We start from the raw sequence: 24,865 nt of genomic DNA on the forward strand, positions 1-24,865 counted from the left end.
TCTGATGCATGACAATGCTAGGCCTCATGTGGCTGGAGTGTCAACAGTTCCTGTATGATGAAGGCATTGAAGCTATGGACTTGCCTGCCCGTTCCTCAGGCCTGGATCCAATCGAGCACATCTGGGACATCATGCCTCGTTCCACCCACCAACGCCACGTTGCATCACAGACTGTCCAGGAGTTGCCTGATTCTCCTCCCTAGTGGAACATCCTTCGCATCATCAGCACCAAGCCCAGGCATTATAGGGAGGTCATACAGTCACTTGGAGGCCTCAAACACTACTGAGCTTCATTTATTTGCCCTGAGGCAATTCCACTGAAGTTGGATCAGCCTGTAATTTGATTTTCCACTTTAATATTGAGTATCATTCCAAATCCAGACCTCCATGGGATATTAATTTTGGTTTACATTGATCATTTTTATGTTTTACTGTTATCAGCACACTCCACTATGTAATGAATAAAGATTTGCAACTGGAATATTTCATTCAGTGATATCTAGGATGTGGAATTTTAGTGTTACCTTTATTTTTTGAGCAGTGTATAAAAAGCATAGTAAAAAGGTGACAATTTTACAGCTAATCTTTAGGAAAGGAAACTCTCTAAATGACAAAATATCTTATATTTTATATGTTAACCACCTTACATCAGTTTTGGGATGGAATTTTTAGATTTCGGCTCTAATAGCACATTTTTTTTTGCAGAGATTTAAGATTATTTACGTTTTGTGGTTTCGAAAAACTAAGGAGCTAAAGGGGTTGTCCCCTTAACTAAGGAGCTAAAGGGGTTGTCCCCTTTCAGATAATATTGGTCCCTAGTTGCAGTTTATGATAAAAACGAACTGCACTTTATGCAACATCCCTGGGTCCAGCATTGAATCTCTGCCACTTCTCCAGGTGTCCGGCTGCGGCGCTGATATCATTTTGACATGACAGCAGCCAATCAGTGAGCTCAGAGGCGGTAAGCAGAGCATTTAGTACTCTACACGGGTCCTGCCATTGAACTCATTGATTGATTGACTGCTGAGCTGTGGACATGAGATAAGCTCTACAGCCAATACTGAACATCAGGAGCAGTAGCAGAGACTCAACGCTTGACTCAGGGATGGTGAGTAAAGAGTGGTTTGTATTTTTTTTAAATAAACTGCTCCTGGAGACCAAGGTTTCCTGATTTGGGATAATCTCTTTAATTTGTTCTTCATTATTTTGCTGAATTCTAGAGTCAACATTTCTAGACAAACTTGCGTATACTTATTAGTAAATGAATTTAAGTTCTATCTTAATAAATATGTTGTTTAATATATACACTACAACGTACTAGATAAACACTATGATATCGATTACATACCTGTAATATCTGATCATTAAAACATACCTGACTGACTGAAAGAGGATCGTCAGCGCTCCGGTCTTCAGACGACTTTGGAACCTCAAGACGATCGATAAAGGTTTGAAGCTCTTTTCTAAATGCCTTCATCTGTGCATTAATACGGTAGAGCAGCTCATGTTCCCTTATCCTGCTTCCTTCATCCTCTTCATCCATGAGTCCAAACAGATCACCATTGGCTACATAAATCCTAGCTTCAGTGATGATGGTGCTGGTGTCTGATATAAGACGGTCAATAGTCTTCCCCAAACGTTCAGCTTCAGATCGAATATCTTTCATTTGTTGTCTTTCTGCAAAGTTCTTTTGCCAGACACTTGTGGAAGGATAGAATGACCTAGTAGGAGTAAGGCACCGAATATTGCGCACCTCTTCAGAGTCACTTTCACCCCCAATAGGTCCTTCTCGCTTTCTATGGGGAGGTCGAGAATCATCATCACTTTCTTTTTTACCAGCATCACTTTCAGCATCGCTATCTCTGGGACTTCCTCGGATTCCTAAGTGAGAGGCCAGGTCATAGCGTTGCATATTAGACATAAGAACTCTGTTCTCATATTGGAGCTGCATAACTTTCCCACTTAACTCATTGATCTGCAAACGGGCAGTTTTCAGCTCTTCTTGCAATGCTTCAGTCTTGACATTGTCACTATGTCGAGAACTATCATGTGTTCCAGCTTTAAATTTATACTTGTTCATTTCTGCTGTTATACGTTTGTTCTGTTCTTCTAAGTCAGTAAGGTTCCGTCGCAACAGTTCAGCTTCATCTTCCACCAACTGTAAGTGTTGTCTCAACTCTGAGACAGATTCGCTTTGCTCCCTCGGGATTGAGTTTGAAGCTCCAGAGTAATCATCACCTCTTAAGTCATCAAGTTCAGCTTTTAAGCCTCTATTTTCTACTTCTAACTCTACTATCTTTCGTCCAAGTATGTTAGCTTCCTCTTCAACCAGACGAAGTCGGAGTTTCAGTTCAGCTTCTCTTGTTGTAGGTGGCCCACTAGCCTCTCCTTTTGGTAATGGACTGTCAAGGTCACCATAGAAGGACCTGTATTTCTGAAGTTCATGTTCAAGCCTGTCTTTGTCTTTGTCAATCTTAGCCATTTTCTTTCTCATCAGCATTGCTTCTTCTTTCACAAATTGTAATTGACACTTCAAATCTTCACTGTCCTCCTTGTACAAAAGAAAAAGTCATTACAATGGTGAACAAAGTCAAACATTTGTAGGTAAGTCAACAATAAGTCAATAATACTTTTTTTGCTCTAGTCCAGTATTATAGTTTGTGTTATAGTATAGAGCTGAATTTAGAAAATAAAGACGGTGCTCAAAGGTGAGCCTCAAATAACAGAAAATGTCCACACACAATAGAAATCTAGAATAAATCAATTTACATGGGAGACTGTTGAAGCTGTAGGTTTGTTTAAGTTGTTGTAGGTGTGCTGAAGTTATTCTGATATGAGGGTACTTTTTTAACTCTCAACCACTTTTCTAATTTGCTTTTTAATAAAGTTCCCTACTAGTTACCCTATTAAGCTAATCCCTATATGTGTTTTTCTTTATTTGTGATGTTTCGTTTGAGGAGAATCTCAGGAAGATGGCCCTGCAGTCACTTCTCCTTTCTATCATCCTGCTAGGAACAGGACATCATCAGAGGACAGCGCTGTAGTCCCTTACAACAGTTTATTGCAATAATGATACCCAGAATAAATCTCACTGATAGAGGGAGAGGTGACTGCAGTGCCAGCACTCTTCTTCTGTCAAAGCCAGCCCAAAGCTTTTTTGTGTAAAACAGAACATCAAGGTGCAGTGATAGAAGCAGTGTGAGTGACAATGGTGTTGACTCCAGTTGACAATTTGTTTTACGGTGGTGACAGAAGTTATGGGGCGCTATTGGTGCCGTTCACCCTGTTTCTATCATCACCCATTAATGAGGTCCTCTTTCAGACAAACAAGCTGCAGTCCAGTTGAGGCACAAGAAGTGTACCAGCGCTACTTTCACCTTTCCCACAGATGGATGAAGACTGAGCCTGCTTGAAAGAAAGTAGTACAACATATCTTTGGAAAGCGATAAAGTGGAACTACCAAAGTAATCAGTGTTGCATGCAATATCCAATGTCAAACATGACCATATTACTATGACCTTTCCCTGGATTACAAATTGGCAATTAAAGTGGGGAAAATAAGTATTTAATCCCTTGCTGATTTTGTAAGTTTGCCCACTGACAAAGACATGAACAGTCTATAATATTAAGGGTAGGTTAATTTTAACAGTGAGATATAGAATATCAAAAATAAAATCCAGAAAATCACATTGTATAAATTACATAAATTTATTTGCATTTTGCAGTGAGAAATAAATATTTGATCCCCTACCAGCCATTAAGAGTTCTGGCTCCTACAGACCAGTTAGATGCTCCTAATCAACTCGTTACCTGCATTAAAGACAGCTGTCTTACATAGTCACCTTTATAAAAGACTTCTGTCCACAGACTCAATTAATCAGTCAGACTCTAACCTCTATAACATGGGCAAGACCAAAGAGCTTTGTAAGGATGTCATGGACAAGATCATAGACCTGAACAAAGTTGGAATGGGCTACAAAACCAAAAGTAAGACGCTGGGTGAGAAGGAGACAACTGTTGGTGCAATAGTAAGAAAACGGAGGAAATACAAAATGACTGTCAATCGACATCGATCAGGAGCACCATGAAAAATCTCACCTTGTGGGGTATCCTTAATCATGAGTAAGGTAAGAGATCAGCCTAAAACTACACAGGGGGAACTTATTAATGATCTCAAGGCAGCTGGGGCAACAGTTAACAAGAAAACCATTGGTAACACATTATGCTGTAAAGGTTTAAAATCCTACAGTGCCCACAAGGTCCCCCTGCTCAAGAAGGCACATGTGCAGGCCCATCTGAAATTTGCTAATGAACACCTGGATGATTCTGTAAGTGATTGGGAGAAGATGCTGTCGTCAGATAAGACAAAAATGGAGGTCTTGGGCATTAACTCAACTCGCCGTGTTTGGAGGAAGAGAAATGCTGCCTATGACCCAAAGAACATTGTCCCCACTGTCAAGCATGGAGGTGGAAAAATTATGTTTTGGGGGTGTTTCTCTGCTAAAGGTACAGGACTACTTCACTGCATCAATGGGAGAATGGATGGAGCCATGTACTATAAAATCCTGAGTGACAACCTCTTTCCCCCCACCAGGACATTAAAAATGGGTCGTGGCTGGGTCTTCCAGCAAGACAATGACCCAAAACATACAGCCAAGGCAGCTAAGGAGTGGCTCAAAAAGAAGCACATTAAGGTCATGGAGTGGCCTAGCAAGTCTCTAGCCCTTAATCCCATAGAAAACTTACGGAGTGAGTTGAAGCTCCAAGTTGCCAAGCGACAGCCTCAAAATCTTAATGATTTAGAGATGATCTGCAAAGAGGAGTGGACCAAAATTCCTCCTGACATGTGCGCAAATCTCACCATCAACTACAAAAAGAATCTGACTGCTGTGCTTGCCAACAAGGGTTTTGCCACCTAGTATTAAGTCTTGTTTGCCAGAGGGATCAAATACTTATTTCTCACTGCAAAATGCAATTAAATGTATATAATTTATACAATATTATTTTCTAGATTTTATTTTTGATATTCTATCTCTCAATGTTAAAATTAACTTACCCTTAAAATTATAGACTGTTCGTGTCTTCGTCAGTTGGCAAACTTTCACAATCAACAAGGGATCAAATACTTATTTCCCCCCTGTCTGTGTGAACTTGCTTGAAAACAAACTTTAATCCACACACTTTCCCTATTATAATGACTTATTAGGAAACAGGTCAGCAAGTGTTCTCATGGGTACACATTAGCAGGACAAAGATCTATAATTTACAGATAGCATACAGTGTTTTTTCTATTTTACCTGTCTTTCCAAGAGATTTGACCTCAAATGCACAGATCACTTTGTGTGCTATCCTTTCAACATCCACCCAAGAAAAAACTGTTGGCATAATGCATTTTGGGTGTAGTCTGTGTTTCAGAGGTTTTCACACTTGTCCTTGTAATGATTCTACTTCTTAGGAAATGCTTTACATCATTGCATTTCTTATCTGCTTTTTCCATTTTTTTAATTACAATACATGTACCATATTTTTTTTCCTAAACATTTACATGTTACTGTAAATGCTGATACAAGGTAAATCAATTTTCAAGAAACTTTTCAAAATAAAATGCCATTGATTACATGAGGAATAACAATATTTCTGCCCATAATATGACTTGTAGCCTGCAATTTTACCAGTTTTTCACTGTAAGCTCTTATCTCTGGTGCAGACTTGTTGCTATGATGCCTCCTATAGAAATCACAACATACAGTGATAGATTCCTCATCTTTTTCCCTTTGGTGGCAGACAGACAGAAGCAGCAGAGGCATAGAGGAAAGTATACACAAGTACTGAGCAGTGTAGCTATGAATCCAGCTCTGGTATAACTCAGCTATAATCCGTAGCCTCTGTTTCTCTACTACTTGCTTGGCTTCTTACAACTCCTCCCCCCTCCCTTTATGGACACCAAACTGACCTGGCACAATCTGTCTTGTTTTAAGCAGATGTACATACATACACAAGCGAAGGTTGGGGAGCTCACTGTCACGACAATAGAATACAAAACTTTGCCACCTTGGATCCTTAGAGACCACCACATTAGTTACCACACTGCTATGAGTGTTCACTGCAACTACAATTAGGCACCTGCTGACTCTAATGTAGCATACATAATTGCGTCCTCTTCACCTCAGATGGCAACTGCCGATATCAATGGTGAGCTTTGAGCTCCCTCGACTAGAATCCTGAGGACTCCCTCAGTGAGTTGTTGAGTCCCTGCTCTCACCCTACCCATGCCTCCGGTGAGTAACAAAACGCTGGGAAGCCAATCAGACCAAGAGCTCAATGGACCATCCCTAGTCTTTCATAGTCTTACACAATATGCGGGAAGGTCTCCAGGTCCTTTGAGGCCATTATACTGTATGCAGCACTTTGTGGGGCCATTATACTGTACAGATAACTTTTTTGGCCATTACACTGTATGTAGCACTATGTGAGGCTTTTATACAGTATGGAGCACTATGTTGGGCCCATTATACTGTATGGAGCACAATGTGGGGCCATTATACTGTGTGGAACAGTATGTGATGCTGTTATACTGCATGGACCAGTATTTGAGACCCATTATTGTTATGATCCGGTGACCTTGGAGCTGCATGAGAACTTTCACTGGAGAAAGTGGACACTATACTGACCGCAAACCTGAACTTAAGACTGCAACTAGAAGTAGCCGTGGAGTGTACCTAACAGACCTAGATGTTGTGAATTCTGTTGTCGAGCTCCCTCCTGTGGTCATGAATGGTACTTCGGTGAGTTCTGTCCGTGGGCTCCCTCTGGTGGCTGTGAGTGGAGCTGCTGCTTCTGAGGTTCCTTGCACAGGTGACGTGGTTTATCCTTTGGTTGGCTGCTCTATTTAACTCCACTTAGATCGTTACTCCATGCCAGCTGTCAATGTTTCTGCATTGGTTCAGTTCGGTCTTGGATCTTTCTGGTGACCTGTCTACTCCAGCAGAAGCTAAGTTCCTGATAGTATCTAATTCGTTCATTGTTTTCTTGTCCAGCTGGATATCATGATTTTGTCTTGCTAGCTGGAAGCTCTGGGATGCAGAGTGGCATCTCCGCACCGTTAGTCGGTGCGGAGGTCTTTTTGCACACTCTGCGTGGTCTTTTGTAGTTTTTTGTGCGATCGCAAAGATACCTTTCCTATCCTCTGTCTATTTAGTAAGTCTGGCTTCCCTTTGCTGAAACCTGTTTCATTTCTGCGTTTGTGACTTTCATCTTTACTCACAGTCAATATATGTGGGGGGCTGCCTTTTCCTTTGGGGAATTTCTCTGAGGCAAGGTAGGCTTTATTTTCTATCTCTAGGGCTAGCTAGCTCTTAGGCTGTGACGAGGCGCCTAGGGAGTGTCAGGAGCGCTCCATGGCTATTTCTAGTGTGTGTGATAGGATTAGGGATTGCGGTCAGCAGAACTCCCACATCCCAGAGCTTGTCCTGTGTGAGTTTTAACTATCAGGTCATTCCGGGTGCTCCTAACCACCAGGTCATAACAGTACAGCTGGTCCAAAGTATTAACGCATCTCAATAGAGGGATAAGAGAAGTTCTGAGACCATTTTTTTTTCTTTGCACTGTGTTTTGTCTTTCTTTTCCCCTAAACCTTTGGGTGGTTCAGGACACAGGTGTAGATATGGACATTCAAGGTCTCTCCTCTTGTGTGGATCATCTCAATGCAAGGGTACAAAACATTCAAGATTTTGTGGTTCAGAATCCGATGTTAGAGCCTAGAATTCCTACTCCTGATTTATTTTCTGGGAATAGATCTAAGTTTCTGAATTTCAAAAATAATGGTAAACTGTTTCTAGCTTTGAAACCCCGCTCCTCTGGTGACCCCGCTCAACAAGTAAAAATCATTATTTCTTTGTTGCGTGGTGACCCTCAAGACTGGGCATTTTCCCTTGCGCCAGGAGATCCTGCATTGCGTGATGTTGATGCGTTTTTTCTGGCGCTTGGATTGCTTTATGATGAACCAAATTCAGTGGATCAGGCAGAGAAAATCTTGCTGGCATTGTGTCAGGGTCAGGATGAAGTGGAGGTGTACTGTCAGAAGTTTAGAAAGTGGTCTGTGCTTACTCAGTGGAATGAATGTGCCCAGGCGGCAATTTTCAGAAAGGGTCTTTCTGAAGCCCTTAAGGATGTCATGGTGGGATTTCCTACGCCTGCTGGTCTGAATGAGTCTATGTCCTTGGCCATTCAGATCGATCGGCGCTTGCGTGAGCGCAAAGCTGTGCACCATTTGGCGGTGTTCTCTGATAACAGGCCTGAGCCTATGCAGTGTGATAGGACTTTGACCAGAGCTGAACGGCAAGAACACAGACGTCGGAATGGACTGTGTTTTTACTGTGGTGAATCCACTCATGCTATCTTTGATTGTCCTAAGCGCACTAAGCGGTTCGCTAGGTCTGCCACCATTGGTACGGTACAGTCTAAATTTCTTTTGTCCGTTACTCTGATTTGCTCTCTGTCGTCCTATTCTGTTATGGCATTTGTGGATTCAGGCGCTGCCCTGAATTTGATGGACTTGGAGTTTGCCAGGCGCTGTGGTTTTTCCTTGGAGCCCTTGCAGTATCCTATTCCATTGAGAGGAATTGATGCTACGCCTTTGGCCAAGAATAAACCTCAATACTGGACGCAATTGACCATGTGCATGGCTCCTGCACACCAGGAGGATATTCGTTTTTTGGTGTTGCATAATCTGCATGATGTGGTCCTTCTGGGGTTGCCATGGCTACAGGTCCATAATCCAGTATTGGATTGGAAATCTATGTCTGTGTCCGGCTGGGGTTGTCAAGGGGTACATGGTGATGTTCCATTGTTGTCAATTTCGCCTTCCACTCCTTCTGAAGTCCCTGAGTTTTATCAGATTACCGGGATGTATTTGAGGAGCCCAAATCCGGTGCCCTACCTCCTCATAGGGATTGCGATTGTGCTATTAATTTGATTCCCGGTAGTAAGTTTCCTAAGGGCCGACTGTTTAATTTATCTGTGCCAGAGCACGCTGCTATGCGGAGTTATATAAAGGAATCCTTGGAGAAGGGTCACATTCGCCCGTCGTCGTCACCATTGGGAGCAGGGTTCTTTTTTGTGGCCAAGAAGGATGGCTCTTTAAGACCTTGTATTGATTACCGCCTTCTTAATAAGATCACAGTCAAATTTCAGTATCCTTTGCCGCTGATGTCTGATTTGTTTGCTCGGATTAAGGGGGCTAGTTGGTTCACCAAGATAGATCTTCGAGGGGCGTATAATCTTGTGCGAATTAAACAGGGCGATGAATGGAAAACAGCATTTAATACGCCCGAGGGCCATTTTGAGTACCTGGTTATGCCATTCGGGCTTTCTAATGCTCCATCTGTGTTTCAGTCCTTTATGCATGACATCTTCCGAGAGTACCTGGATAGATTCATGATTGTATATTTGGATGACATTTTGGTCTTTTCGGATGATTGGGAGTCTCATGTGAAGCAGGTCAGAATGGTGTTCCAGGTCCTTCGTGCGAATTCCTTGTTTGTGAAGGGGTCAAAGTGTCTCTTTGGAGTTCAGAAGGTTTCATTTTTGGGTTTCATTTTTTCCCCTTCTACTATCAAGATGGATCCTGTTAAAGTTCAGGCCATTTATGATTGGACTCAGCCGACATCTGTGAAGAGCCTACAGAAGTTCCTGGGCTTTGCTAATTTTTACCGTCGCTTCATCGCTAATTTTTCTAGTATTGCTAAACCGTTGACTGATTTGACCAAGAAAGGTGCTGATGTGGTCAATTGGTCCTCTGCGGCTGTAGAGGCTTTTCAGGAGTTGAAGCGTCGTTTTTCTTCTGCCCCTGTGCTGTGCCAGCCAGATGTTTCGCTCCCGTTTCAGGTCGAGGTTGATGCTTCTGAGATTGGAGCAGGGACTGTTTTGTCGCAAAGAAGTTCTGATGGCTCGGTGATGAAACCATGTGCCTTCTTTTCTAGAAAATTCTCGCCTGCTGAGCGCAATTATGATGTTGGCAATCGAGAGTTGTTGGCCATGAAGTGGGCATTCGAGGAGTGGCGACATTGGCTTGAAGGAGCTAAACATCGCGTGGTGATCACAAGAATTTGACTTATCTCGAGTCTGCCAAACGGTTGAATCCTAGACAGGCTCGATGGTCGCTCTTTTTCTCCCGTTTTGATTTTGTGGTTTCATACCTTCCGAGATCTAAGAATGTGAAGGCTGATGCCCTGTCAAGGAGTTTTGTGCCTGACTCTCCGGGTGTTCCGGAGCCGGCGGGTATTCTCAAAGAGGGGGTAATTTTGTCTGCCATCTCCCCTGATTTGCGGCGCGTGCTGCAGAAGTTTCAGGCTGATAGACCTGACCGTTGTCCAACGGAGAAACTGTTTGTCCCTGATAGATGGACTAGTAGAGTTATCTCTGAGGTTCATTGTTCGGTGTTGGCTGGTCATCCTGGAATCTTTGGTACCAGAGATTTGGTGGCTAGATCCTTTTGGTGGCCTTCTTTGTCACGGGATGTGCGTTCTTTTGTGCAGTCCTGTGGGACTTGTGCTCGGGCTAAGCCCTGCGGTTCTCGTGCCAGTGGGTTGCTTTTGCCCTTGCCGGTCCCGAAGAGGCCCTGGACGCATATTTCCATGGATTTTATTTCTGATCTCCCTGTTTCTCAAAGGATGTCGGTCATTTGGGTGGTTTGTGATCGCTTCTCTAAGATGGTCCATTTGGTACCCTTGTCTAAATTGCCTTCCTCCTCTGATTTGGTGCCATTGTTTTTCCAGCATGTGGTTCGTTTGCATGGCATTCCGGAGAACATCGTCTCGGGCAGAGGTTCCCAGTTTGTTTCAAGGTTTTGGCGGTCCTTTTGTGCTAAGATGGGCATTGATTTGTCTTTTTCTTCGGCTTTCCATCCTCAGACTAATGGCCAAACCGAACGAACTAATCAGACTTTGGAAACATATCTGAGATGCTTTGTTTCTGCTGATCAGGATGATGGGGTGTCCTTCTTGCCTTTGGCTGAGTTCGCCCTTAATAATCGGGCCAGCTTGGCTAATTTGGTTTCTCCTTTTTTTCTGCAATTCTGGTTTCCATCCTCGTTTCTCTTCAGGGCAGGTTGAGCCTTCGGACTGTCCTGGTGTGGATACTGTGGTGGACAGGTTGCAGCAGATTTGGACTCATGTGGTGGACAATTTGACATTGTCCCAGGAGAAGGCTCAACGTTTCGCTAACCGCCGGCGCTGTGTTGGTCCCCGACTTCGGGTTGGGGATTTGGTTTGGTTGTCATCTCGTCATGTTCCTATGAAGGTTTCCTCTCCTAAGTTTAAGCCTCGTTTCATTGGGCCATATAAGATTTCTGAAGTTCTTAATCCTGTGTCATTTCGTTTGGACCTTCCAGCTTCTTTTGCCATCCATAATGTGTTCCATAGGTCGTTGTTGCGGAGATACGTGGCGCCTATGGTTCCCTCCGTTGATCCTCCTGCCCCGGTGTTGGGCGAGGGGGAGTTGGAGTATGTGGTGGAGAAGATTTTGGATTCTCGTGTTTCAAGACGGAAACTTCAGTACCTGGTCAAGTGGAAGGGTTATGGTCAGGAAGATAATTCCTGGGTTTTTGCCTCTGATGTTCATGCTGCCGATTTAGTTCGTGCCTTTCATTTGGCTCATCCTGATCGGCCTGGGGGCTCTGGTGAGGGTTCGGTGACCCCTCCTCAAGGGTGGGTACTGTTGTGAATTCTGTTGTCGAGCTCCCTCCTGTGGTCATGAATGGTACTTCGGTGAGTTCTGTCCGTGGGCTCCCTCTGGTGGCTGTGAGTGGAGCTGCTGCTTCTGAGGTTCCTTGCACAGGTGACGTGGTTTATCCCTTGGTTGGCTGCTCTATTTAACTCCACTTAGATTGTTACTCCATGCCAGCTGTCAATGTTTCTGCATTGGTTCAGTTCGCTCTTGGATCTTTCTGGTGACCTGTCTACTCCAGCAGAAGTTAAGTTCCTGATAGTATCTAATTCGTTCATTGTTTTCTTGTCCAGCTGGATATCATGATTTTGTCTTGCTAGCTGGAAGCTCTGGGATGCAGAGTGGCATCTCCGCACCGTTAGTCGGTGCGGAGGTCTTTTTGCACACTCTGCGTGGTCTTTTGTAGTTTTTTGTGCTGATCGCAAAGCTACCTTTCCTATCCTCTGTCTATTTAGTAAGTCTGGTCTCCCTTTGCTGAAACCTGTTTCATTTCTGCGTTTGTGACTTTCATCTTTACTCACAGTCAATATATGTGGGGGGCTGCCTTTTCCTTTGGGGAATTTCTCTGAGGCAAGGTAGGCTTTATTTTCTATCTCTAGGGCTAGCTAGCTCTTAGGCTGTGACGAGGCGCTTAGGGAGTGTCAGGAGCGCTCCACGGCTATTTCTAGTGTGTGTGATAGGATTAGGGATTGCGGTCAGCAGAGCTCCCACATCCCAGAGCTTGTCCTGTGTGAGTTTTAACTATCAGGTCATTCCGGGTGCTCCTAACCACCAGGTCATAACACCTAGACACCTCGTCACAGCCGGAGGACTAATTTCCCCTAAAGATGGAAATCGGAATACAGTACTATCTTGCCTCAGAGAAAATCCCCAAAGGATAGACAGCCCCCCACAAATATTGGCGGTGAGTCGGAGAGTAAAAAACATACACAGGCAGAAAAAACAGGATTTAGCACAGGAGGCCACTCTAGCTAGATAGGACAGAGTTCTGTGCGGTCAGTATTAAAACCCTTCAAAACATCCACCGCAGAATATACAAAATACTTCCCACATCCAACTAAAGATGTAGGAGCGTATATCTGCAACTCCAGTGAATCCTACAAACAGAGCAGGAATAAACTGAAACAAGCACACAACAGTGTGCCACAGATACAAAAACAAAAACACTGATCTTTGCTGAAATTGGCAGCTAAGCAGGTGAGGCCAGGCTGAGATCCAATACTTCCAAAGAAACATTGACTACTGGCAAGGGCTAATGAATCCTGCACACATACATATCCCAGTCAGAACAGCAATTAGCAGATACACCTGGCCAGGACTGTGACTCAGAGACACCTGCATTCCCACTTACCACCACTGGAGGGAACCCAAGAGCAGAATTCACAACACATTATACTGTATGGAGCACAATGCAAGAATATTATACTGTATAGAGCACTATCTGAGTCCATTATACTGTATGGAGTGCTATCTGATTCCATTATACTGTATGGAGCACAATTTGAGACCCTTTATAAGGCATGGACCAGAATTTGAGGCCCATTATACTATATGGAGCACAATGCAGGGATATTATACTGTATAGAGAACTATCTGAGTCCATTATACTGTATGGAGTGCTATCTGATTCCATTATACTGTATGGAGCACTATGTGGGGCCCATTATACTATATGGAGCACAATATGGGACCATTATACTGTATGGAGCACAATGTGGGGCCATTATCCTGCATGGAAAACTATGTGGGACCATTATACTGTTTGGAACACTATGAGGGGCCAATATACTGTACTAAGCACTATGAGAGGCCCTTTATAAGGCATGTACCAGTATGTGGGGCCCATTATACTGTATGGAGCATAATGTGGGGCCATTATACTCTATGAAGCACTATGTGAGGTCATTATTCTCTATGGAGCACTATGTGAAGCTATTATACTGTATGGAGCACAATGGGGGCCATTATACTGTATGGAACACTATGTGGGGACATTATCCAGTATGGATCACTATGTGAGGCAATTATACCATATGGAGCAATATGTGGGGTCCATTATCCTGTATAGAGAACACTCTGGGACGATTATACTGTATGGAAAACTATGTGGGGCCATTATACTGTATGGAGAACTATGCGAGGGCCTTTACACCGAATGGAGCAGTAAGAGAGGCCATTATACTGTATGAAGCACTATGTGAGGCCATTATACCGTATGGAGCACTAAGTGGGGCCCATTACACAGTATGGAGCAAAATGTTGAGCCATAATACTGTATGGAGAACTATGTGGGATCATTATACTGTATGGAGCACTTTTTTGTGGTTATTACTATTATTGTAAGGAGCACTTTGTGGAGTCATATACTGTATGGAACACTATGCGCAGCCATTATACTGCATGGAGCACTAGGCGATAATATTGTGTGAAGCATTATTTGGTGCTGTTTATACTGTATGGAGCACTATGTGGTACTCATTATACTGTATGGAGCACTATGTGGGACCATTGTAGTGTGTGGAGCAATATAGGAAACAATTAAACTGTGTGGGTCACTATGTTTGGACATTATTCTGTAAGGAGGACTATGTGGTGCCTATTATACTGTATAAAGAATTATGTGTGGCCATTAAACTGTATGGAGCACGTTTTGTGGCCAAAATACAGTATGGAGCACTATGTGGGGCCCATTATACAAAATAGAGCAATATGGGGTCATTATACTGTATGGAGCACTATGTGGGGCCATTATACTGTATGGAGCACTTTTTGTGGCCATTATAGTGTATGGAGCACTATGTGCGGCCATATACTATAGAAAGCACTAAGTGAGGACATTATGTTGTATGGAGCATTATGTTAGGCTATAATATTGCATAGAGTGTCATGATCCCAATGGCAGGGGATCACAAAAAGGACAAGCACAGATACAAACAAGCTCTAGGGCGATGGAACCTGAGCTGACCGCGACCCTGAACCTAACACACAAATAAAAGTAGCCGGGGAACGTGCCTACGATGATCCTAGACGTCTCGCTCCAGCCGAAGATCTAACTTCCCCTATCAGAAGAAACACAGACCTCTCTTGCCTCCAGAGAAATACCCCACAGCAAATAGCAGCCCCCCACATATAATGACGGTGAAATGAGAGGAAAGCACATACGTAGTATGAAAACAGTTTCAGCAAAATGAGGCCCGCTAAAGCTAGATAGCAGAGGATACAAAAGTGAACTGCGCGGTCAGCGAAAAACCCTTCAAAAAACCATCCTGAAATTACTTGAACTCATGTGCCAACTCATGGTACATGAAAAGCAATTTCAGCCCACTAGAGCAACCAGCAGCAGAGAATCACATATCTGCAGGCTGGACTAAAAACCAAATTAAGCAAAACACAAAACAGGAAAATCCAAACTTAGCTTGTCCAGAAGGTTCTAGGAGCAGGGAGCAGAGGTAACAAGACACACTGGATACATTGATAACCGGCGAGGAAATGCCAGCAAAGCCAGGTTAAATAGGAAACTCCCATATGCTGATGGAACAGGTGGAACCCAGAAACCCAGGAAAGACAAGTCACCCAGTACCATCAGTAACCACCAGAGGGAGCCCAAAAACAGAACTCACAACAGTACCCCCCCCCTTGAGGAGGGGTCACCGAACCCTCACGAGAACCACCAGGGCGACCAGGATGAGCCCTATGAAAAGCGCGAACCAAATCATCAGCATGAACATCCGAGGCAACCACCCAAGAATTATCCTCCTGACCATAACCCTTCCACTTGACCAAATACTGGAGTTTCCGTCTGGAAACACGAGAATCCAAGATCTTCTCCACAACATACTCCAATTCTCCCTCCACCAGCACTGGAGCAGGAGGCTCAAGAGAAGGAACAACAGGTACCTCATACTTCCGCAATAACGACCGATGAAACACATTATGAATAGCAAACGATGCCGGGAGATCCAAACGAAACGACACAGGGTTAAGAATTTCCAAGATCCTATAGGGACCGATGAACCGAGGCTTGAACTTAGGAGAAGAGACCTTCATAGGAACAAAACGAGAAGACAACCACACCAAGTCACCAACAAGAAGTCGAGGACCCACGCGGCGACGGCGATTAGCAAACTGCTGAGCCTTCTCCTTAGACAACTTCAAATTGTCCACCACATGACTCCAAATCCGATGCAACCTATCCACCACCATGTCCACTCCAGGACAGTCAGAAGGTTCCACCTGACCAGAGGAAAAACGAGGATGAAACCCCGAATTACAAAAGAAAGGAGAAACCAAGGTAGCAGAACTAGCCCGATTATTAAGCGCAAACTCGGCCAGCGGCAAAAAGGTAACCCAGTCATCCTGATCAGCAGAAACAAAACACCTTAAATAAGTTTCCAAGGTCTGATTAGTTCGTTCAGTCTGGCCATTCGTCTGAGGATGGAATGCAGACGAAAAGGACAAATCAATGCCCATCTTAGCACAGAAAGTCCGCCAAAATCTAGACACAAACTGGGATCCCCTGTCAGAAACGATGTTCTCAGGAATCCCATGCAAACGAACCACATTCTGAAAAAACAGAGGGACCAACTCAGAGGAGGAAGGCAACTTAGGCAAGGGTACCAGATGAACCATTTTAGAAAAGCGATCACACACAACCCAGATGACGGACATTTTTTGAGAGCCAGGGAGATCCGAAATAAAGTCCATGGAAATGTGCGTCCAAGGCCTCTTCGGGATAGGCAAAGGTGACAACAATCCACTGGCCCGAGAACAGCAAGGCTTAGCCCGAGCACAAACCTCACAAGACTGCACAAAAGAACGCACATCCCTCGACAAGGAAGGCCACCAAAAAGACCTGGCCACCAAGTCTCTAGTACCAAATATTCCAGGATGACCTGCCAACGCAGAAGAATGGACCTCGGAGATGACTCTACTGGTCCAATTATCCGGAACAAACAGTCTCTCAGGCGGACAACGATCAGGTTTAGCCACCTGAAACTCCTGCAAAGCACGTCGCAAGTCTGGGGAGACAGCAGACAAAATCACCCCATCCCTAAGGATACCAGAGGGCTCAGAATTTCCAAGGGAGTCAGGCACAAAACTCCTAGAAAGAGCATCCGCCTTCACATTCTTTGAACCTGGCAGGTATGAAACCACAAAATTGAAACGAGAGAAAAACAGTGACCAACGAGCCTGTCTAGGATTCAGACGCCTGGCAGACTCAAGGTAAATCAAATTTTTGTGATCAGTCAAGACCACCACACGATGTCTAGCACCCTCTAGCCAATGACGCCACTCCTCAAATGCCCACTTCATGGCCAAAAGTTCCCGATTACCAACATCATAATTCCGCTCAGCCGGCGAAAACTTTCTAGAAAAAAACGCGCATGGCTTCATCACTGAGCCATCGGAGCTTCTCTGTGACAAAACCGCCCCCGCTCCAATCTCGGAAGCATCAACCTCAACCTGAAAAGGGAGCGAAACATCTGGCTGACGCAACACAGGAGCAGAAGAAAACCGGCGCTTAAGTTCCTGAAAGGCCTCCACAGCCGCAGGAGACCAATTAGCAACATCAGCACCCTTCTTAGTCAAATCCGTCAAAGGCTTAACAACACTAGAAAAATTAGTTATAAAACGACGATAGAAATTAGCAAAGCCCAAGAACTTCTGTAGACTCTTAAGAGATGTAGGCTGCGTCCAGTCACAAATAGCCTGAACCTTGACGGGATCCATCTCAATAGTAGAAGGGGAAAAAATATACCCCAAGAAAGAAATCTTCTGGACTCCAAAGAGACACTTTGAGCCTTTTACAAACAAGGAATTGGCCCGCAGGACCTGAAACACCTTCCTGACCTGCTAAACATGAGACTCCCAGTCATCAGAAAAAACCAAAATATCATCCAAATACACAATCATAAATTTATCCAGATATTCACGGAAAATATCGTGCATAAAGGACTGGAAGACTGAAGGAGCATTAGAAAGTCCAAAAGGCATTACCAAATACTCAAAATGGCCCTCAGGCGTATTAAATGCGGTTTTCCACTCATCACCTTGCTTTATTCGTATAAGATTATACGCACCCCGAAGATCAATCTTAGTGAACCATTTAGCCCCCTTAATGCGAGCAAACAAATCAGTCAACAATGGCAAAGGATACTGATATTTTACGGTAATCTTATTCAAAAGACGATAATCTATACAAGGCCTCAAGGAACCATCTTTCTTGGCCACGAAAAAAAAACCTGCTCCCAAAGGGGACAAAGATGGACGGATATGTCCCTTTTCCAAGGACTCCTTAACATAATCCCGCATAGCAGTATGCTCTGGCACTGACAGATTTAACAAACGACCTTTAGGAAATTTACTGCCCGGAATTAAATTTATAGCACAATCGCAATCCCTGTGAGGAGGAAGCGAACTGAGCTTAGGCTCCTCAAAAACATCCCGATAGTCAGACAAAAACACAGGAATCTCAGAAGGAGTAGATGAAGCGATAGAAATCGGAGGTGCATCATCATGAACCCCCTGACAACCCCAGCTTAACACAGACACTGATTTCCAGTCAAGGACTGGATTATGAGTTTGTAACCATGGCAGACCAAGTACTAGAACATCATGCAAATTATACAGTGCCAGGAAGCGAATCACCTCCTGATGAACGGGAGTCATACGCATGGTCACTTGTGTCCAGTACTGAGGTTTATTCATAGCCAAAGGTGTAGAGTCAATTCCCTTCAAAGGAATAGGGACTTCCAGAGGCTCCAGACTAAACCCACAGCGATTGGCAAATGACCAATCCATAAGACTCAGGGCAGCGCCTGAATCCACATAGGCATCGACGGAAATGGATGATAATGAACAAATCAGAGTCACAGACAGAATGAACTTAGACTGTAAAGTACTAATGGCAACAGACTTATCAACCTTTTTTGTGCGTTTAGAGCATGCTGATATAACATGAGCTGAATCACCACAATAAAAGCACAACCCTTTTTTCCGCCTATACTTTTGCCGTTCACTTCTGGACTGAATTCTATCACATTGCATTATCTCAGGTGACGGTTCAGACGACACCGCCAAATGATGCACAGGTTTGCGCTCCCGTAAACGCCGATCAATCTGAACAGCCATAGTCATAGACTCATTCAGACCAGCAGGCGCAGGGAACCCCACCATAACATCTTTAATGGCCTCAGAAAGGCCATCTCTAAACTTTGCAGCCAGAGCGCACTCATTCCACTGAGTAAGTACCGACCACTTCCGAAATTTTTGACAATAAATTTCTGCTTCATCTTGCCCCTGAGAGAGGGCCAACAAAGCTTTTTCAGCCTGAATCTCTTGGTTAGGTTCCTCATAGAGCAAACCCAATGCCAGAAAAAACGCATCTGCATTAAGCAACGCAGGGTCCCCTGGTGCCAATGCAAATGCCCAATCCTGAGGGTCACCCCGCAGGAAAGATATAATTATCTTGACTTGCTGAGCAGGGTCTCCAGAGGAGCGAGATTTCAAAGAAAGAAACAACTTGCAGTTGTTCCTAAAATTCAGAAAACGAGATCTATCTCCAGAAAAAAACTCTGGGACAGGAATTCTAGGTTCAGACATAGGAGCATGTACAACAAAATCCTGTATATTTTGAACCTTAGTGGCAAGATTATTCAGGCTGGAAGCCAAACTCTGGACGTCCATGATAAACAGCTGAGATCAGAGCCATTCAAAGATTAAGAGGAGGAGGAAGTAGCCAGGCTGCAATAAGGCTAGGCAGCAAACTCTGAGGGGAAAAAAAAAAAAAAAAATTCCTCAGACTACTTATCCTCCCACTTCAGCCAATACAATTAACACTTTGTGGGCCGGTTATACTGTCATGATCCCAATGGCAGGGGATCACAAAAAGGACAAGCACAGATACAAACAAGCTCTAGGGCGATGGAACCTGAGCTGACCGCGACCCTGAACCTAACACACAAATAAAAGTAGCCGGGGAACGTGCCTACGATGATCCTAGACGTCTCGCTCCAGCCGAAGATCTAACTTCCCCTATCAGAAGAAACACAGACCTCTCTTGCCTCCAGAGAAATACCCCACAGCAAATAGCAGCCCCCCACATATAATGACGGTGAAATGAGAGGAAAGCACATACGTAGTATGAAAACAGTTTCAGCAAAATGAGGCCCGCTAAAGCTAGATAGCAGAGGATACAAAAGTGAACTGCGCGGTCAGCGAAAAACCCTTCAAAAAACCATCCTGAAATTACTTGAACTCATGTGCCAACTCATGGTACATGAAAAGCAATTTCAGCCCACTAGAGCAACCAGCAGCAGAGAATCACATATCTGCAGGCTGGACTAAAAACCAAATTAAGCAAAACACAAAACAGGAAAATCCAAACTTAGCTTGTCCAGAAGGTTCTAGGAGCAGGGAGCAGAGGTAACAAGACACACTGGATACATTGATAACCGGCGAGGAAATGCCAGCAAAGCCAGGTTAAATAGGAAACTCCCATATGCTGATGGAACAGGTGGAACCCAGAAACCCAGGAAAGACAAGTCACCCAGTACCATCAGTAACCACCAGAGGGAGCCCAAAAACAGAACTCACAACAATAGAGCACTACGTTGGGCCCATTATGCTGAATGGAACAGCATGTGGGGCACATTATTCTGTATGGAGCTTAATGTGAGGCCATTATACTGTATGGAGTACTTTATGAGGCCATTATACTATATGGAACACTATATGAGCTCGTTATACTGTATGGATCACTTTATGTGAGGCCATTATACTGTGGGGCACAATGTGGGGTGTGATGCAGTGACCCCTGTAACAGGTAGGGGCCGCTGCATAGTCTCCTGTTGTGAATTCCGCTCTTGGGCTCCCTCCGGTGGTTGTAAGTGGCACTTTTGTGAGTTCTGCTCTTGGGCTCCCTCTTGTGGTTTCTAGTGGTATGGCTGCTCCTTGGAGTTAGCTGTCATCAGCTGCCTCCACTTATCGTCTCTTCTGCTCGGCTATATAAGTCTGGCTCTATCTTCAGCCAGTGCCACTTGTAAATGGTTCCTGGTTGGATTCACATCTCTTTGGAGTTCCCTGTTATCCTGACCAGTTCGTCTAAGCTAAGTTTTTGCTTGCCCTTTTCTGTCCATAGATTGTGGACTTATCCATTCTGTGCTTTCTATGTTTGTCCAGCTTATCAGTGTGAATTAATTCTGTCTTGCTGGAAGCTCTGGGAGGCAGATTTGCCCTCCACACCTTTAGTCAGGTGTGGAGATTTTTGTAAACTCTGCGTGGATTTTTGTAGTGTTTTATACTGACCGCACAGTATTCCATCCTGTCCTATCTATTTAGTTAGACTGGCCTCCTGGGCTCATCCTGGTTTCATTCTGTGTATGTCTTTTCCCTCTCCACTCACAGTCATTATTTGTGGGGGCTAATCTATCCTTTGGGGATTTTCTCTGAGGCAAGATAGCTTTCCTGCTTCTATCTTTAGGGGTAGTTAGCTCTTAGGCTGTGACGAGATGCCTAGGAAGAGTTAGGAGAATTCCACGGCTACTTCTAGTGTTGTGTTGAGCTTAGGGACTGCGGTCAGTACAGGTACCACTTCCTTCAGAGCTCGTTCCATGTTGCTCCTAGACCACCGTATCATAACAGTACAAGTGGCCAAAAATGAATTAAATGCATCTCAAAAGAAGGAAAAGAAAGTTCTGAACCATTTTTTTTTTTCTGTGCTCTAGTTTGTCTTTTTTTTTTTCTTTTCCTCTTGATATCTGGGTGGTTCAGGATATATGCTTTGGCATGGATGTTCAGGGTTTGTTTTCTCGTGTGGATCAACTTGCTGCAAGAGTACAGAGTATCCAGGACTATGTTGTCCAGACTCCGGCTTTAGAGCCTAGAATTCCTACTCCTGATTTGTTTTTTGGGGACAGATCCAAGTTTTTGAACTTTAAAAATAACTGCAAATTGTTTTTTGCTTTGAAACCCCGTTCTTCTGGTGATCCCATTCAGCAGGTAAAAATCATCATATCCTTGCTGCGTGGTGACCCTGAAGACTGGGCTTTTTCTCTTGAAACAGGGGATCCGGCATTATTGAATGTAGACGCATTTTTTCAAGCGCTCGGATTATTGTATGACGAACCTAATTCTGTGGATCATGCAGAAAAAACCCTGTTGGCCTTGTGTCAAGGTCAGGAAGCGGCAGAGTTATACTGTCAGAAATTTAGAAAATGGTCTGTGCTCACTAAATGGAATGAAGAGCCTCTGGCTGCTATTTTCAGAAAAGGTCTTTCTGAAACCCTTAAAGATGTTATGGTGGGCTTTCCTACACCTGCCGGTTTGAGCGAATCTATGTCTCTAGCCATTCAGATTGATCGGCGTCTGCGCAAGCGCAAAGCTGTGCACCATATGGCAGTATCCTCTGAGCAAAGTCCTGAACCTATGCAATGTGATAGGATTTTGACTAGAATAGAACGGCAGGAATTCAGACGTCAGAATAGGCTGTGTTTTTACTGTGGTGATTCGGCTCATGTTATCTCTGATTGCCCTAAGCGTACTAAGAGAGTCGCTAGGTCTGTTTCCATTAGTACTATACAGCCTAAATTTCTCTTATCTGTGACCCTGATTTGCTCATTGTCGTCCTTTTCTGTCATGGCATTTGTGGATTCAGGCGCTGCCCTGAACTTAATGGACTTAGAATTCGCCAGGTGCTGTGGTTTTTACTTGCAGCCTTTGCAGAGCCCTATTCCTTTGAGGGGTATTGATGCTACACCCTTGGCCAAGGATAAACCTCAGTACTGGACACAGATGACTATGTACATGGCTCCTGCACATCAGGAAGATTGCCGTTTTCTGGTGTTGCATAACCTGCATGATGTTGTTGTACTGGGATTTCCATGGTTACAGGAACATAATCCGGTGCTGGATTGGAGAACTATGTCGGTGACTAGTTGGGGTTGTCGAGGAGTACATAGTGACGTTCCTTTGATGTCAATTTCCTCTTCCCCCTCTTCTGAGGTCCCTGAGTTTTTGTCGGATTTCCAGGATGTATTTGATGAGCCCAAGTCCAGTTCCCTTCCGCCGCACAGGGACTGTGATTGTGCTATTAACTTGATTCCTGGTTGTAAGTTCCCTAAGGGCCGACTTTTCAATCTGTCTGTGCCAGAGCATGCCGCCATGCGGAGCTATGTTAAGGAATCTTTGGAGAAAGGGCATATTCGGCCCTCTTCGTCACCATTGGGAGCGGGTTTCTTTTTTGTTGCTAAGAAGGATGGCTCCTTGAGACCCTGTATTGATTATCGTCTTCTTAATAAGATCACGGACAAATTCCAATACCCCTTGCCTTTGCTTACTGATTTGTTTGCTCAGATTAAGGGGTCTAGTTGGTTTACTAAGATTGACCTCCGAGGGGCATATAATCTTGTTCGTATTAAACAGGGTGACGAATGGAAAACTGCATTTAATACGCCCGAAGGTCATTTTGAATACCTTGTGATGCCATTTGGGCTCTCTAATGCTACATCTGTGTTCCAGTCTTTCATGCATGATATTTTCCGCAATTATCTTGATAAATTCATGGTCGTATATTTGGATGATATTTTGATTTTTTCCGATGATTGGGAGTCTCATGTGAAGCAGGTCAGGATGGTGTTCCAGATCCTTCGTGATAATGCTTTATTTGTGAAGGGGTCTAAGTGCCTATTCGGAGTTCAGAAGGTCTCTTTTTTGGGTTTTATTTTTTCTCCCTCGTCTATAGAAATGGATCCTGTTAAGGTCCAAGCTATTCATGACTGGATCCAACCCACATCTGTGAAGGGTCTTCAAAAATTTTTGGGTTTTGTTCATTTCTATCGCCGTTTCATTACCAACTTTTCCAGTGTGGTTAAGCCCCTTACTGATTTGACGAAGAAAGGCGCTGATGTGACGAATTGGTCCTCTGAGGCTGTTGAGGCCTTTCAGGAGCTTAAACGCCGATTTACTTCTGCCCCTGTGTTGCGTCAACCGGATGTTTCTCTTCCTTTTCAGGTTGAGGTCGACGCTTCTGAGATTGGGGCAGGGGCCGTTTTGTCTCAGAGGGAGTCTGATGGTTCTTTGATGAAACCGTGTGCTTTTTTTTCCAGAAAGTTTTCGCCTGCGGAACGCAATTATGAAGTCGGCAATCGGGATTTGTTGGCTATGAAGTGGGCGTTTGAGGAGTGGCGACGTTGGCTTGAGGGAGCTAAACACCGTGTTGTGGTCCTGACCGATCATAAGAATCTGATTTACCTTGAGTCGGACAAGCGGCTGAATCCTAGACAGGCTCGATGGTCCCTGTTTTTCTCTCGTTTTGATTTTGTGGTCTCGTATCTTCCGGGATCTAAGAATGTTAAGGCTGATGCCCTCTCTAGGAGTTTTTCGCCTGATTCTCCTGGAGTCCTTGAGCCGGTTGGCATTCTTAAGGAGGGGGTGATTCTTTCTGCTATCTCCCCTGATTTGCGGCGGGTGCTTCAGGAATTTCAGGCTGATAGGCCTGACCGCTGTCCAGTGGGGAAGCTGTTTGTTCCTGATAGATGGACAAGTAAGGTAATTTCTGAGGTTCATTGTTCAGTGTTGGCTGGGCATCCTGGGATTTTTGGTACCAGAGATTTAGTTGCTAGGTCCTTTTGGTGGCCTTCCTTGTCGCGCGATGTGCGTGCTTTTGTGCAGTCCTGTGGGACTTGCGCCCGGGCCAAGCCTTGCTGTTCCCGCGCTAGTGGGTTGCTTTTGCCTTTGCCGGTCCCTGAGAGGCCCTGGACGCATATTTCCATGGATTTTATTTCGGATCTTCCTGTTTCCCAGAAGATGTCTGTTATCTGGGTTGTTTGTGACCGGTTCTCTAAAATGGTCCATCTGGTACCTTTGCCTAAGTTGCCTTCCTCCTCAGATCTGGTTCCATTATTTTTTCAGCATGTGGTTCGTTTGCATGGCATTCCGGAGAATATTGTGTCTGACAGAGGTTCTCAGTTTGTCTCTAGATTTTGGAGGGCCTTTTGTGCTAGGATGGGCATTGATTTGTCTTTTTCTTCTGCGTTTCATCCTCAGACTAATGGCCAAACTGAGCGAACTAATCAGACCTTGGAGACCTATTTGAGATGCTTTGTGTCTGCTGATCAGGATGATTGGGTGTCTTTCTTGCCGT

At 44.3% G+C, this 24,865-nt stretch overlaps 1 protein-coding gene across 2 annotated transcripts in view; it reads right to left on the reverse strand.

Annotated features, from left to right (window-relative positions):
• Nucleotides 1-24,865, reverse strand: part of MTCL3 (MTCL family member 3) — a 181,044-nt gene that overhangs the window by 81,347 nt on the left and 74,832 nt on the right. Inside the window, exon 5 of one of the 2 annotated variants that reach the window (XM_069726071.1) lies at nucleotides 1,376-2,548. In XM_069726071.1, coding sequence (XP_069582172.1) covers nucleotides 1,376-2,548 — 1,173 coding nt within the window. Of the gene's footprint in view, nucleotides 1-1,375; nucleotides 2,552-24,865 lie in introns of both variants that reach the window. The other variant, XM_069726070.1, reaches the window with a different exon arrangement.

This window comes from Ranitomeya imitator, chromosome 5 (genome assembly GCF_032444005.1).
Source record: "Ranitomeya imitator isolate aRanImi1 chromosome 5, aRanImi1.pri, whole genome shotgun sequence".
NCBI lineage: Eukaryota > Metazoa > Chordata > Amphibia > Anura > Dendrobatidae > Ranitomeya > Ranitomeya imitator.